The 16,684-nt window shown below is 35.9% G+C and overlaps 1 protein-coding gene across 1 annotated transcript in view; it reads left to right on the forward strand.

Annotated features, from left to right (window-relative positions):
- Positions 1-931: 931 nt before the first annotated feature.
- Positions 932-16,684, forward strand: part of CDH8 (cadherin 8) — a gene marked incomplete at both ends in the record, with an annotated part of 135,265 nt that continues 119,512 nt past the window's right edge. The window contains 2 exons of the mRNA XM_082319601.1: positions 932-1,013; positions 1,107-1,369. Of these exons, the coding sequence (XP_082175727.1) occupies positions 932-1,013; positions 1,107-1,369 (345 nt within the window). The remainder of the gene's footprint in view (positions 1,014-1,106; positions 1,370-16,684) is intronic.

Consider the following 16,684-nt stretch of genomic DNA (forward strand, 5'->3'; position numbering starts at 1 on the left):
CAGCCTCAGTAGAATAGCTGTAATGCAGCCCCTCTCCCTGAGCCATGTCCCATCAATCTTTCCATGGCTGCATTTCAGGTTTCGCCAATTACTGTGGCATTAGCAAGCCCTACTATGTTAACTTGCTTGTCCATTTCAAGGAATATTTACACTGAGATGAAACCTGATGTGGCCTTCTAATACATGAAAGGGTGGGTGGGGAAAGAAAGACAAAATGCTCCCAAGTGTCCATCAAAGAAAATATCTCTGAAATAAAACCTGACTGTGTGTTTTCTCTGAAAGTGAGAGGAAGACACTGAGAGTCCTGTAGTGCAGATGTGCACAAATGAGCTGCTTAGGTTCGGGTAGTGGTCTGGTTTGGGGATCGTGGATTTCACAGGGGACTTACCAGTCCTGTTCCTCTGCTGGGCTGTGAAGGTTTTGCTGAGCTGTGTGCTGCTGCAGCTAGATGATTACTAAAATGAGAATGTACTGGTGGAGCCTTGTACACCTATGAGAAGTATTGAAGTATTGGGTTTTTTTTTCTTGTGAAGGAAAGGAGAGTAATTCTGTATGCAAGAACATTATTTTGTTTGACTTCTATTATTTGACATGCTAAGTGTTCATAGTTGACTACATAAAATGTACAGGCTAGCAAGAAGACCAGGAGCTTCTTCAGACCCTAAGACAAACTTCAAGTAAAATGTTTTCCTGAGTGTGTGTAATCATTCATCTGGGTCTTCTCTCACTATTTCAGGCAATGAACGAATTCACAGAATCACGTTATTTATTTTTTTAACCCATTTAATATGCACTAGTATTATGTACTACAAATTTAAAACCTAATATGGCTCGTTTATGATGTAAAAGTAAATATGATCTTTCAGAATGCTTTCCTAAGCTCTTTAGTCACTGATTTGACCTTTTTTTTTCCCCCCACCAGGAATCTTTAATGACTGGAAAACTCAATGGATCGTGTTTTTATAATCTAAGCTATTTTTACATTGACTGTGCTGTAAACACATGGAGGAGCTGTAAGTAAATGTTCTGTACTGCATGATGAATTGGATTGCTACAGTCTGGAGGAAAGCAAAATAATAATTTCATTTCTGTGGTGATTTGCGTAGCTTGTGGTACAATGCCAGAAAGACTAACGGAAATGCTTATGGATACGTGGACTCCATTAATAATATTATGGATTACTGTCCTTCCTTCCATTTATATGACTCCAATGAATCAACCTCAAGTACTACCAAGTGGATCCAGTACAGGACTAAAAAGGCTAACTGAAGAACAAAGAGTTTTGAATCGTTCCAAGAGAGGCTGGGTTTGGAATCAAATGTTTGTATTAGAAGAATTTTCTGGACCTGAACCAATACTAGTTGGCCGGGTAAGGCAAGATTTGTTTTTTTTTCCCTCTGAGTATGTAAATGTATAGCATGTGAAGGTCTTCAGTCATGTGGACTCTTGAAGAAATTCAAAGTTGAGGTGCTCTGTTATTCTGAAATTCTTCTCTCATATCCATACATTTGTGCTTTAAATGTACCTCATTCTAAGGATACGGTTTTCTGGTTAGCTAACCTGCTATTTACAACAAAATTATACATATTCCATTTGACAAAAATACACAGGCATGTACACATCCTTTCTTTAATATCATTAGTCACCACTCTTCACCTCTGTCAGCTGAAGATTTTCACTAAAGCAGCTTTTTGTAATATGTTCCTATTCATTCCAAATATGTTGCTATTCATGCATTCAAAAAGGTTGTTACACCTATAGGTCATTTTCTATGTCCAGCCTGATTACACAGAAGTTATTTATGCTCTGAGAATTTTTAAAAACAAAAAGGCAAGTGTGGTATATACAGCCAATTAAAAGGTACTAGTTTATAGGGAGGTCCTGGTATGCACATATATGAAATAACATTATTGCCACAGATTTTATAATTTACTTTCAAAGTTAGAAAGATAACACAAGGAAAATGATCATGTTTTTCCATGTGTCCTAGCTTGCCTGTTGCCTTAAACCTTTGATTGTTGCCATGTATTAGCTTATTCTGTAGCTCAGTGTATTACCCCCAGTCAGTGAATCAGCCTTGCACTTTTTCTAAAAAGAGGTCATGGGCCATCTGCATTCATCAGGAATGAATTCTCTTTAGAATTATTCTTAGCAAAGAATTATCTGTTCCTAAATGCTTGTTTGGCCTATAGTGAGCAGTTATAAATTTTTTTATTGTTTATTACTAAAGTTCAGTTGCCTTTGAATAACCAGGTATATTATTGTCATATTACCTGGCTACTGAAATTGGGTAAAAAAATCTAGAAAACAGAAATTACGGATATCAATTAATTTCATAATAATTTTGGAAATTCTCTGGGTAAATGAATAGCATATAGTATAATACAGGGGCTGTCAATAGCTATATCTATTATTGAAGAGAACACAGATCACACGTATTCCTAAATTTTCTCTAGTGTAGCTACTTTCTGGTCGAAACTTAGGGTCAGAAGGTGTAATGAGCTTTATATCCAGTGACTTTTGAGTGCTATGTTACTTTACATTTATATCAGGTATTATATATCTGTTCTCATTTGTTTTTCTGTGGTTAGTAACATAACTCAATTTCAGAGAGACAGCGGTATGCTTAATTTCGGATCTTAAAATATTTTATCCGACCCATTCTTTTTAGAATATTTTTGTCAAGCTTTTAAAATGATTTTGAGTTGCTTTTGAGTAGCGGGGGAGAATCCCAAGTTTGTACTTCATAGTACTTTGATTTTCAGGGTGTATCCAAGTCTTAATATTTCTACAATATTAGGTTTTTTTGGTGGATATAATATCCTGAATTGTTCGAGTCATTAGTGAATAGAAGTGGGTGAGTTAAACTAAGCCAAGCCAATAAAGGCATTATCCCATCTTCTGCTGGCATTTTGAATAGAATTAGCTACTCTAAAATGCTGTGACAATCTATTTGTTGAGACTGCTGCATAATTAAAACACTGCATGATATAGATGGAAATGAGCAAAAAGTGAAATTTGCTCCTATAGGGAGAAATCCTTGGTTTACTCATGAAAATGGCTTAAAATATTCTTGTAATTCTTGTCTGTATTTTTTCACTCTCTCCAGAAAAATCATCTGTATTTCTGACCTATTTTTCTTTCCTAAGGTTTACGAGTAATATGGGTGCTTTCAAACTCTGCTGTAGTCAGTGGGAACAGAGGTACTCCACACCTTTCAGAGTTGCTCTTAATCCTTCCGGACTATAAAGTAGCAACTCCCTCAATTATAGTTCTTGGCAATCCTTGTTCCCAAAACTTAAAGGTATACAGAATGTCACAAGCAAAATGCTCTCGTTCTCCATGAAGTTGGGCTATCATTTGTCCTCTGTCACCCTCACTGGTTTCTTATCCACTGCAATTTAAAAACAACCTCCTTTTCAGAACTCACGGTAGATTTGCACTTAGCTAGTTCCTCCTCATCTCTTTTCTACTTACACTCTTCCTCCAACCTTTCAATTTTGCCGCCTGCCAAAGGATTTGCCCACTTGGGGTATCTCCTTCATTCTGTGACTTTCTTTATCAACTATTTTTCTGCCCTATGACTTACCTTGATTTTCTTTTCTTTTTTTTTTTTTTTTTTTTCCTTTTGCACCAGACTTTGAATGAAGGGCACTCTGTAACATATGATATAGTGAATTAATGCAGAGAGGCTTAATACTGTGGAGAGAATGATACCAAACATGTATGCCGCTTATTTGCTGCATTTTCTGGACATAAATATGCTTTTGTGCCATTATAGAGGCAGTGTTGCTTGCATATGCTTTTTACATGTTCAAAGTATTAGTGTAATCTCCAAACAAATATATTATTTGATAGTTAATTGCTTCAAAGGGAACATTCTTGAAGCAAATCTAATTACGTAGGTTTTGGTTGCAGTTTTCGTCTCTTTCTACTGTATTGTCGAGTGTACATGGTACTTTTCATAGTCATGTATGATTTGTACAAACATGTAATTACGTGCTCTAGATAGTAAATACAAAAATAAGGTTTTGCACAAACAGGAATAATATACACACAAGCAGAATTTGGTGTATGTTCTCATATATACCTTTAAAGCCTACTGAAAATTCAGCTCCTAAGAACTGCTCAGAATAATATAGATACTTAAATAATGGTTTTCATGTTAGTGGGTGGAAAGGCACTGAGTAGCAGCATTTGATTATAATGGAATTGAAATATATATCAGCAAAATAAAACTGAAAATTGGATTAATTATAATAAACATAAACAGAATACCAATCACTTTCTAAATAAAAGCCTGAATATAGAGTCTATGCATTCATTCAGTTAGTTTAAAACATCTCATACCAAAGATTCTTGAAGTACAGAGAAAGTTTAGCAAGACAGATTTACAGATGCGTAACATCTTTTATTAGGCTGCTCAGTTTTTCCAGGAGAAACGACTTCTTGGCATAAAGAGCCTTTTTCAGAATTCTAAGTGTTGCAATACAACTGCACACTCTTCAAAGGTACTTATTCATTGCTGTTCTGCATGAATATATATTAATAAATGCATTCCCAATGTATTTGCTCTAATAAATGAAAGAATCTGGGTTGAGACTAATAGGAGGATTTCATGTGACTACCACTAAAGTGTGGTAGTTTTCTTCAATGACTCGAGTAAAAGACAGAAGAAAATCTTTTGCTTTCATTCTTAAACTTCTTACAATGAGTTTGAACAATATGCACTTTTAATGTCATGTTCAGTAAGATCGAGCTCAAACAAAATAAGCAGCTCTACTTGAGTTCACGCATCTGTAAAACGTATGAATACTTATCTCTTAGGGTGATTTCTGAATTTAGGAGATTATTCTATAAAATGCTGCAAACATCCTAGTTTTTCTTTTTTGTCTGTATTACCATTGCATTTATTTTGAAACATAGTATTGTAATAAATTCCATATTGTTTTGATCTGTACATGTAGAAATGTATATATGCATTTTGAGAAACCTACAAAGTAACCTTTTTCATGTTTGTGTGACATACTTCAATGCAGAAAGATAGATTTACAAATGCCCTTTCATACTTCATTTCTTTTTTTTTTTTTTCCCCTTCTTCATCCATAGAAAGAGGTACATACTTTACAAGCTACTGTGTCTACTTTAGAAGACTCCGTATACTGCATATTGCTGTCAGCAGTTTGCAGGCCTCCCAGTGGCTGACAACCTCATTCAAGTGTAGAGTGATATGTCTTGTGACACTGCATGCTGTCCCTGTGGACTTGATTAGTTAGATAGAACTTTTACTTGATATACACTGCTGCATTTTCTCGGTCTCCTCTGCATGCATTTACAGCACCATGGCAGATGTGCTGTGAAATCTGTGGTGTAGCAAATGCCACTGTTCTTTCACAGGAGACAGCCACTGAATTCACAATGAAATAGATAATAAAGTTAAAAAGCATTAGGAAAGTAGGTTTGGGGTATATAATTATAGCTCCTGTTTTATGGAACGTGTTATTTGTGATGTTTTAAATGGGATAGGACCCGGTTTAATAGATGTTTTTAAGCAAAACCCTGGGATAGTTAATGGGTTAACTTGTTGTTAAGTTGTCGTTTATAAGTACAATGCATAGAGAGAACAAAAGAGGGAATAAAGGTGACAAAAGTTGGGATTTTGAGGGGTTTTTTGTTCATTTGCTTGTTTCCACTAAATGAATCAGCAGTTAGGTCCAGACACAAAAACCCAGTAATGGTCAGTCAGATCACTGCTGTTTCTGTGGTATCACTCCTCTGACAGTACTCCCTGGTTTCTCCCAGAACCTTCCTCAGAATTTTTTTAATTTACCTGTTTCCAGTCCCAAGGTAATGATATACTGCATATTTTGCACACAGTATCTGTGATGAGAGATTTGTAAAATGAGCTGGGCAGGGCAGACCAGCACCTGTGTGACGTGCACGGCTGCTGTGCCATGCCTGTGGCACGTGGCCGGTAGAAGAGCTGTGCTGGCTCTTGAGAAGTTGCTCTGAAAAGCCTGGACAGGGAAGGAGACAAACCAGGCTGAGTTACAGAGGCTCAGAAAGAACATGGCCAGGTCAGTGGAGTCTCAGGTAGACATTTTTTATCTGTGACCGTGGCGTTTTTCTTCCTTGCTTCTGACTTACCTGGTATGTGTTTTTGCACTCTCTTAAATGCAGATTTTTTAAATTTTTTTTTTTTTTATAGCTTATAGAATGAGGGAGCTAGGCAACTTTTGCTTTTTAGAGCAATGGAGATTTTTCCCTTGATGTATGAGGCTTAGGTTCAGGCCTTTAGAGGAGAAATAATTTTCCTGTAGGAGGAGCAGTAGCGAGGCATCATGTTTTCACAGTTAAGTGCTTCAGGCCGTGCTACTGTAAAAACCGAACCTGGAAATGCAGAGAGCACTTATAAATAGCTTCAAGCTGTATGTTCTACATTATACATGCTTTATGCAATCTTTGATTTCATTGCCAACATACATTTTATCTCTTAACAAGGAAATGGTAAAATCGTACTTGTTTAAAATTATAAATAGTTCTGTTGAAGTACAAGTGATACATATATGCAAAGTAAACAAGGTTTTAATTAAACAAGTTCTTTCCATATGTTTTCCTTTTTATTCCTGCATTGAGCTTGTGATTATAATGGCTGAATATATAATACCAGAAATGTATATAACCAAGGCTCCCATTACTTTAGGGATGAATTACATGCTGTTTCCCTGAATGGAAGAAGTCATTGTGAAATGTAGGTGTAGTATAGCCCTAGCACAGGTTTCATAGGGTATGACATGGTCCTATATTAATGCATTGTTAAAGTTTTCACAGTTAGAACAGAAATCAGAACACCATATTATATAGATTGTCCTCTTTTCCTTCTAATATACACTTGTATGTTTTGCTATCTAAGATTTAAATGCATGCCATAAAATATTCAATATCTGAAATGTTGCAAATTCAACATCGCTTTCTGAGCCCTAGAATTTTGTTGTTGTTTTGCAACAATAATTATACACTAATTTTCCTACTTATGTTTAATAAACTCCCAGAAGCTGAAATGTATCATTTATTTTTCTGCTGTACTCTTTATAGAAAATAGTAATTCCCCCCTGCCTTTTGTGTGCTTCTGAAGGAGAAGAGATGACTCTCTACTTCAGAGAATGCTCCAGTTTACGTGGTCTAAATCAACTTAGTAAGCAGGAGTATAAGTAGCTCTGAGAAAAACTCTTCTTAATTAAATATTGCTTCAAAGACAATATATATAGTATGTAACATTTTATAGATGCCTGATAAAAGTAGTGGGTTTTAAACAAGTATTCCTAAGTCTGCACAGATTTTTTTTTTCCTTTTATCTAAGTACAAGGTCCAAGAAATTTCTTCTTGGAACATATAAATTTAAACAAAGATGGTTTGACTGAAGTGAGCCAACAGTGTCTACATTTTATAAGACAGTGTAAAAATCATTTTACTGATTTCTAAGTTAAGAAACAAGATATATCTTCAGACTCTAGCATCTCATTTCTGTATATTTCTGGGAGTATCACTGAGTAAGGCTGAACACTTTCATGTTCCCTCATCTCCAGTCTGGGGGCATAATATAAGCACAATTTAAGTAGAGTCACAACTTAAAACACTTGTGTGTCATTACAAATGGACTGGTAATAACTTCAAAGAGGCATTTCATCTATTTCTGCCTCACACTATTAAAGCAACAGAGTAAAAAAAGTGACGCATACCAGTATGGGCCACTAAAGTGGAAAGCACTTAAAGAAATGCATTATAGTGTCAAGAATCCTGCATAGCAAAGGGTCAGCCTGCAAAAGACGAGGCACCTTCTGAGCCATCTGTGTTTTCTTTAATAAAGTGGGAACACCTCTGTGATGTGATTTGCATCTTAAATTTTAGATTTCATAGACAATAAGTGTAGATAGCTTCAAAGAGTTGGGTTGGGGTTTTTGTTTGGGTTTTTTGGGGTTGTTTTGTTTTGTTTTTCCCCTTAAAGAATGGTATATATGGTGGGTACAATTACACTGTGTGTGCTTAGGCATTTGGATCCTCTGGTGTTACTTCAACATTATTCACTTAAATTTCCTTTTTGTAAAGCCACAAAGATTTATAATCTCCTGAAAAAAGTAGCTAACATTGAGAATTTTTTTTGTTTGTGAAGAATTAGAAGCTTGTGTACTTTGTTCAATATATTGATCTGAACACTTTATCTTTCTCTCAATGAATTGAAATGTTTTCCAAGTATGCATGCAAAATGCCAAAGTGACAGTATGAAAAATTAAGTAGAGCCTTCCACATGATATTCTGCAGATGCCCTATGATCGTTTAGTCTTTCCAACATTGCTTTAGTAAATGGTTTTCAGTTTCTACCTGTAGGGCCCACCTCTGGTGCTGTCAGGATGCTTCAGTTCCAGTTGTCAATTTAACCACCAATTAGTGCCAATTGTGATGGTGGTTTTTGCTAAAAGTTTGTCCTTCCTGAACTTGACAAACATATTTCCATAGGCCAATGAAAAGCTATCAGATAGTAGTGACTTCCCAAAAGTGACAGGAACATGTTGCCTTTCAACCAGTGAAAGGGTGTGTGTATTGTTTACAGGTCCTGATGTGATGTTCCTCAATTTGCCAAGGATTCATGTAATGAAAGCCTTAAAAATAATTTTGCATTAAAATGAGAACTGCTTTGGGACTAACTCCTTTAGTGTCTGCAGGCTTCCAGTAAGAGTTTTGGAGCTGAAATAGGTGATACCTCATGAACTGAATTACATCTGAGAAGGGTTGGGTTTTTAGCTGGTGGACAGCTCTGTAGTTTTAGGATGTAATAAATACACATTCACAGTAATTCCAAGCAAAAGTAGTTTGCATATGAAAATGATGGGAAAGAGTTTGCATAAATTTTGTTTCTGGAAAGTTCTGTTTTAAAAGTTGTTTTTTTTCATATTCTAGTAAAGTGAAAGAAGAAAAAGGAAGGCATAATATTGTGTTGTGTAACAGACCAAGGACTTCATTGAGGGTCTTTTGCTTGTTTTTTGGTGGGGTTTTTTTGACAAATCCAGGGATGTTGATGCTGTGCTTTTTAATCTGGATGTGAATCAGTCAGCTTCATTACAGAAATCATTTGCTGCAATAAGTATTTTAGGTAGTGTTTAAAAGTAACTATTATTTGAAAGCAATGTGTGGGGCATGTGGGATTGAAAATAAATGTAGATAATTTTCCTAAAGATATTTAAACAAATATTTATGTGTCTGAGTAGCCTCTTGGTGATCCCTGAGGAACACCTGTAGTAATATAGAGTAATATATAACTTTCCTGAGGACTCTCTATTAGTGTAAAGATTCCCCTTCCATAATTTCTTTCAAAGCCTTTATTTTACAGCAGTCATGCCAGCAGCTAAGAAAAAGTAAGTGTAGCTCTCCCTGGAGAGTATCAATGCCATTGCTGAATTAACCAGAGGAATCATTAGGAGCAACATAAGAAATCCCTTTTCTTGTTTCAGGGTCTGAGCTCAATAACTCTTATGCACCCAGCCCCTGGTGAATAAAAGTAAAGCTGAGGGTTTGTATTTCAACCTGATGTGCTGCGCGTTGCTGTTAGATTGCCTCAATGAGGGGGAACATAGTGAGATAAAAGACTGACTCACAGAGGATCACTGGAGGCAAGGAGCCCAGTTGTAGGCAGAACCAGCAAAAGATATTTCTTAGCAGTTCAGAGTGCCCTAGTCATCTGCTGGTTTAAATCCAGAAACCATATTATCCAATTTTCTTTTCCCTTGCTGAGAGAGAACTGCTTACATACAATAGGGGTATTGTTACCAAGTGAGAAAAGGTGAATTTTAGTATATGTAGAACTGGTGGTGGGCATCCAGACGTGAAGTACACAGAGGACAGAGGAATTGAACCAAACCATAGCTCTTCTATCACATTATTTTCTGAGGTCATCAAGCTGCAAGCATCATTAAGAGCTACTACATGTTATACACCCAAGCTAAGAAATCAGGATATTAAAGTGAATGGAAAAAAACACCTTATTTTTTAATTAATTTGGGATAATTTGCGACATAATTGATGCAACATGATCCTGTATGTTAAAGCATGATGCAAAAGGCTCAGAATCTGATATTACTCAACTCAAATAGCTTAGTGAAAATCTACCATAGTTTTACAGAATAAGTTTTCTAAATACTATTACTGACATACTTGCTATTCCCTTTTCACTTTTTTTTTTTTTTTGAATTGTCTGTTTTGCAGGCGACCTGTTCTCTAATTATTATGCAATCTAAAGCATTTAATGTAGACCACTGGCACACTTTGCAATTCCTGTTGTTGTCTTGTCATACAGACAAGAAAATACAATGTCCAGAGGCAACATGTTTGTGTTTCTTCCTGCATGCAAAATCATCTGAAACAAGACTTAATGCCAACACAATATTTCAAATTTGTTAGTTTATTTCTGCTAATGAATGGGACTTAATTGTTTTGTTGGATATCCCACATACTTGTTAGAATATTTGATTAACTGAGAACAGGTACTGATCTATATGTACAAGGATTTTTACTTTTTATTGAGTTTTCATATGAATAAACAGAAGTTACTTAAATCATTTAAAGCATATACCAGGACTTTCCTTGGCACGAAAAGATTTACAGACCAAATGAGATTTAAGCCATGGTTTCTCTAAGGGAATCTCAGTGTGGACGTCTGTCTTGTGCAAATTTTTGAAGCATTGTACATAACCTCAAAGCATACATGGAGAGCGTTTTTATAAACTGAACTACAGCAATGAGGAATGGTACACCAAGTAACAGTAAATGTGAAAGCTGTTAACGCTGCCATTTGTATTAAGAAACCTTTGCTAAAATTTTGATCTGTTTTGTTGAGTAGGAGACAATTCCTGCCTCAAAGCTATTACTGTCTAAATAGGATATGCAGACTGTAACTGAGGAAAAAAATACAAACACAGAAAGATGGTGTGGGCAGAGAGGTAGTTTTTAATGTCCACAATTATGTCTCAAGTCCATGGCATTGCCAGGGAACAAGCTTTCTGATCCTCTGCTAATTTCCGTAGACAGTGCAGTCTCCCACTAGCCAGTAGTGGTATTGCAAGGTGTAAAGACCGAATATTATCGGGAAGTGTAAGAAAGCAAGTGATTACTTTTCAAGTGCGTGGGACATTCTGTAAGAGATGTGTCCTATGCAATTTATTAATAACTTAAATGTGATATAATAACGAATATATGTATACTTAAATATATTGAACATAAGGCTTACTGACACGGTGGAGTTATCGTACCTCAAAAATAAGGAAAGAAAATGCCGAACACTCTAACTTGTTAGGCAGAATTAGGCTTCTTGTTCTATGTAGAAGGCAACTGCGCTGATCATCCCATTAAGTAATCATTTTGTAATGATCTAAATCTGTCCCTTCAGAAGACCACCTGCTAGTTACTGTAAATTACTGATAAGCAAAGGAATGCTAGGAATCGAGCAGTATATTTGCGTAAATAAATATTTGGATTTTAAGGGAACTTTTTGTGAGTAAATGTTTCTATCTAAATCAAATGTATTCTGCACAAATACTGTAATAGACAATCCTCTATGGGACAAAGTCTGATGGATAGTAGAGCAAAATTTTGCTCTACTAGTCAGGCTGGAGGCCCACTCTGAGACAATAGGTTCATTGCAGTGCTTTGAATGTGTTATGAAATGTACATGCTTCATACTTGTAAAGTGAAAAAACCCATAGTATTTCTGAGTCAGTATCTATTCCAACTGACATCTCCTACGCAGAATCAGGAATACATTTATGAATTCTGCAAATTGTAGAAAGACTGGAAAACATAACAGATACTTTCCTCACTTTAAAACAGGCAAACATGGCTCTGTTTTGTCTTAAGGCTCAGTTTCCAAGGGCAGTTTCTTTGTGAGGGGAAAGGTCTGATGTCACTTTAGGAAGGCAGGTTGTCGGCCTGGAAGAATACAAATACTGACTCATCTGATAGTCCACTTTGTATTTAGCTTTGAGAACCTCCATAGCACAGGAGGATCTAGGCTGGTGTAGGACAAAGTAGCCAACCCTCAGGAGTCTTTTCTTGGTGACCTTCCTGCTGTAATAACCATGATATAGTCTTCAGGCACTCATGTGTTTCATTGTCCCCATGAGACACTGTCAAAAGAAATCTCTCAGGATCATTTGTTTGAGAATTCTCAGGGAGACCAATAAGCCAGTAATAGTTAATCCTTAATTTATTATTTTCTCAGCCACTTGATTTATAAGTCGCTTGTCCTTATTATGCCCCATGATATGTTCTGTTACAGAGCCTGAATTTCTGCTTTGTGAAGCTCTATGCTTTGCAGTACTGCTTTTAGTTGATAAAAATAATTTTGAAGGGTCCAGCCTTCTAGATACTTTGAATTGCTTCAGATCCAATAGGTCAAATTCATTCTAAATTTGGTTAGTGAAGTCACTAGGCATTAAGTCTGTCTTAATGTACTTAACATAAAGCCTTATATACAGTTTACGCAGTGTCTTGTGGAGGCAGGGAGATGAAAGAAAAAGCAATGACTACACTGAGATGAAAACTGGTGTGAGTGTGTTGCGTATAAGCACAGGTTGGTATGTGTATCTAAGAGTATGTTAAAAGGATTCCTGTTAAGAAGAGGGGACCCCAATAATCGGTAGGGCATGCCTTTCATTAGCGAAACTGTTGCTCTTTCTGGAATGAAGTAAGCGTGGGAGCATAAGAAAGCCACAGCACTCACACAGCTTCCTCTCCATGTAGATTGACCCTTGTAATGTTCATGTCCTTTGTCATTCTTTTAGAAATACTGTTAACCTTTTCTGTACTGAGTGTACCTTCACAGTTAATGCAGCAGTATTGTGAGCCAAAATTGAAAAAAAGAATGCACCAAAGGTAATTTTGCATGGCGTACCAAGTTCTGCTCTGCAGCAGGAAAAGAGCTGCAGCTACTTTAAATCCTTTTTTTATAATCTTCCCTATTGATCACACCTGTATTGAAATACTGTGTATGGAAGCTCAAATATTCTTTGCTAGGGCTTCTCAGAAATAATTGAGTTATTTATTTAATTTGAGAATCAAAAAGTGATAATGAGACATACCTTAATTTCTAAAAGTCAGAGTCCTTTGTCACTCTGTGTCTTACCAACCTAACGTTAGTCTGGATTCTTTTGGAAGTGCAGCTTGCTCATTAGGAATGTGTGAAATTAAATCATTTATCCTATGTATTTCTAAATCTCTATTATTTTCAATTGACTCTTAATGTGAAAAATTTCTTATTAAGCTTGTTTTGAGAGGCATTAAGTGTTTTGGGTGTTAAATAAAAGCTGATATGGTTTCATTTATAGGAATTAATGATAGGCCATGTAAGTAGGAAAGGTATTCTTGTATATAATGTATTACAGCAAAACTGTGGAAAGGTTTGTCCTTGGTACTGTTCTGGCCTTTTATTACAAAGAGCAGGAAGAACAGTCAATAACCACTTATTAATGTTTTTCTCTCTCCTTTATTGTAGCTTTAGGTACATTAGGCTCTCAGTAATTATCTCATTCATAATCCTCTATCACAAGTAATATTTTCTGCATCTTGTGAAGCATAATTGGAAAATATTTTCTTTGGATGTACACTATTTCTATTCCCTCTTTAATATAACTTTACCCAAGAGTATCTTGCCTAGGAAAAATGAGCAAGCATAATTTTATACAGGTAATCAAATCTCTCAAATGTTGGCACATTTTTCTTTATCTCCATGGGACCAAAAGCTAACCTTCAAATAGACCTCAGCATTAAAAGAGAGAATTTCAGCACACAATTAGAACTCAAATAAGCTTGTACAGGCAACTTGAACAGAAGTGCTATTTTGAGTTATTAGTACTGTATTTCCACTTCAGAGTATTCCATTTGATTAATACAGAACTGCAGGGGAATATATATATTAGTCTAAGTGTATGCATATGTGTCTTGGTGTTTGTATATATAGATAGCCTAACATATTATTTAAACAATGGCTTATAGCAGGAGTTTTACTGCCTTTCTAAATAATTCTTTTTTTTTTTCACCACTCAGGACTCAAAACATCATCTTGATACAGGTTTTGTTATTCGGTTGAGCGAAATAAATGTAGGGGTGGGGGGGAAGAAATCAGCATGTCTTTAGAATCATCATGGTTGCAGTACACTGTAGAACAGTTAATTTATTCCAAACCTTCTGACATAAATCATGCTGAAGTGAGAGACAACGAAAGCCATATAGAATCACAGATACAAAGCTAAGGACTGCTAAGCAGAGCAGACACTTTCAAGGCTAGTGTATGGTAGACCTACAATGAAACCTTTCAGTCTCTATTTTTGTTGTGGAATTGAACATTCTCATTTCTATTTTCACTCATCTCAGTATCAAGGGCTCTCGTGAATGCAGAACCCAGAGAAAGATGATACTGAAAGATGATATGACTCTCCAGCTGTAAACAATTTACCAGGATTCTGGTAGTGTGTAACCCAGAAAGATAGCTGCCATTTTCACAATGCTTATTTTAAAGGAGATGCTAGATCACTCAGTGAAGATACTTTTTTTCCCCTGTTCTAGTCTAAAAGTTTGGCTTGACATTAGTTGTGTATTTAAATGCAATAGTAGGCTTATGTTGGTAATTAAGAATTTTGTGGTGTGAACGTGCTCATTCTCCAAGACCAAATTTTAGATTATTTTAAATTCCATTTCCAGTTGGTCAGATTATTCCATGGCTATCACATGTAAAGCCTGGTAATTGAGGTCTGAATTTGTTTTTTTATGTTCTTGGGCCAATATTTTTCTATTTTGCATTATCATTGAAATATCCACTGAGTTCTTCCAATTATAACACTTGAGTTCTAAGATAATTTGCTTAGTTAGATATTTGTTAATCATTGTCTTAATTTACTGTGAAAACGTTGTTAAAAATGGGATATTCAGTAATTGGCTTTTTAAATCAATTTAAAAAGGTGCAAGTATGATTTAAAAAAAAAAAAAAAAGAAAGAACAAAAGCTCTCAATAAAAAAGTTACATTTTAACCTGAGTTAAAACAGCAATGGAGACGAGGTAACTTGGCTAATAGTTTTGATAATCTATTGAGTTTATTTGCTGATAGAACGAACTTGGATCACCCGTCTCTGCTTGGAATTTTAGCCCAGGCAGAAAGTACCTCTAACATAGAGTCAATATGGATCCTTTCCTGTGTTAGGCTCATAGCTCAGGCCAGTATTCCTCCTCCAGAACAGAGAGGGCCTTCATTCAAGGGGTCCTGATAGTCTGAGGGGGGTCTGTTCTTAAAGTTCTTCCCTCTGCACAAAAAATTAAACATCAATAGGCAAAATAAAGAACAGGGATAAAGAGAAATGGTATAACCTAGGGGAAGGGAATAAAGAGAGGTGAAAGCCACCGTTCAGTGTTCTGGTCTTGAGGGAGAGGATTTTCAAATACCTGCTTAATTAGATGAATAAAATGTGGGATGGGAAATTGTCAACATGTTTCCTGTGTTGTCTGAAAGTTAGCTGCGTGATTCTATAAATCAAGCCCTCTGTGAGAAGGTGTGTCTATTTTTGAATTCAAGTGACGTGGAAGGCTAAAATATATGCAAACTGACAGCTGTCAGCTTTTGCGCAAACCTGGAAAAAGGCATTTAGTTGTTACAGGGCTAGAGAGAGAGAGTTTAGATATAGTTGCCTAAAGCTGTTGGTAGATTTCTGTCTCTTTATGAATCTAAGAAGCCATCTGCTAATGTCCATATTAATGCTAGATAATTGACCTGAAATGGGCCTGGTAGCTAATTGACCTGAGAGTTGCTTAGGAAGGAAAATTTTGTAATCCTGTGATGACACTTCTTCTTTGTAGGTGAGATGGCCTCTAACATTCCTTACTTTCCTCTCAATGTTCTTTGAACTATATTTCAGTCTATTTTGTATATAGTTGCTTTTAATATTATTCAGTGTTTCAGTTGCTCTTGTGAAGCTTACATATACTTTGAGCATGTCTGTAAATCAGGCCTTGCAGGTAAAGAAATGCATATTTGTACATTTTGTCAAGTCTTAGGGCTGGATAATGTATTCAGTTTTAAAAATACAATTTAAAAATAATGAAAAATCAGCCTTAGAGTACAGACGCTCTAAAGGCCACAGCAGTAAAGTCAGAGGTGTGGCACGCTCACTTACATGTGTCAGAACATATGCCATGCCATCTTTCTAAAGAGCTTCTACATGAACTTGTACAAGCATATTGTATTATTTGCTGATATAGAAATGGTACTATACATCTTTTCCAGTTGTATTGTGCTTCACTCCTACTAAAATGAACTTCCTCAAACTTCACTTCAATATATTTGACATTTTTATTGTGTTTGGATCTTTTTGTCCTGTAAACCAGTGTCCTTTGCGCATTTTGTTCATTATTCATGGGGTCATCTTCAAAAGGTTCAACAACTTACTGGCAGTACTTCTACTATAAGAATATGCAACCTTCTTTCCTCGTACTTATTTTTCTCCCTCTCTGAATTCCTTTATGTTGATAAGGAAACTGAAATTTGAGAGATGTAAAAAAAATAAAAAAAAATCCTTTACTATTTATTTTCAGTTTGCCCAAGTACAGCCTATCTGTGCTGACCCCATGTTCAATATTATTATCATTAGA

This window comes from Platalea leucorodia (genome assembly GCF_965183815.1).
Source record: "Platalea leucorodia genome assembly, chromosome: 8".
Classification (NCBI taxonomy): Eukaryota; Metazoa; Chordata; class Aves; order Pelecaniformes; family Threskiornithidae; genus Platalea; species Platalea leucorodia.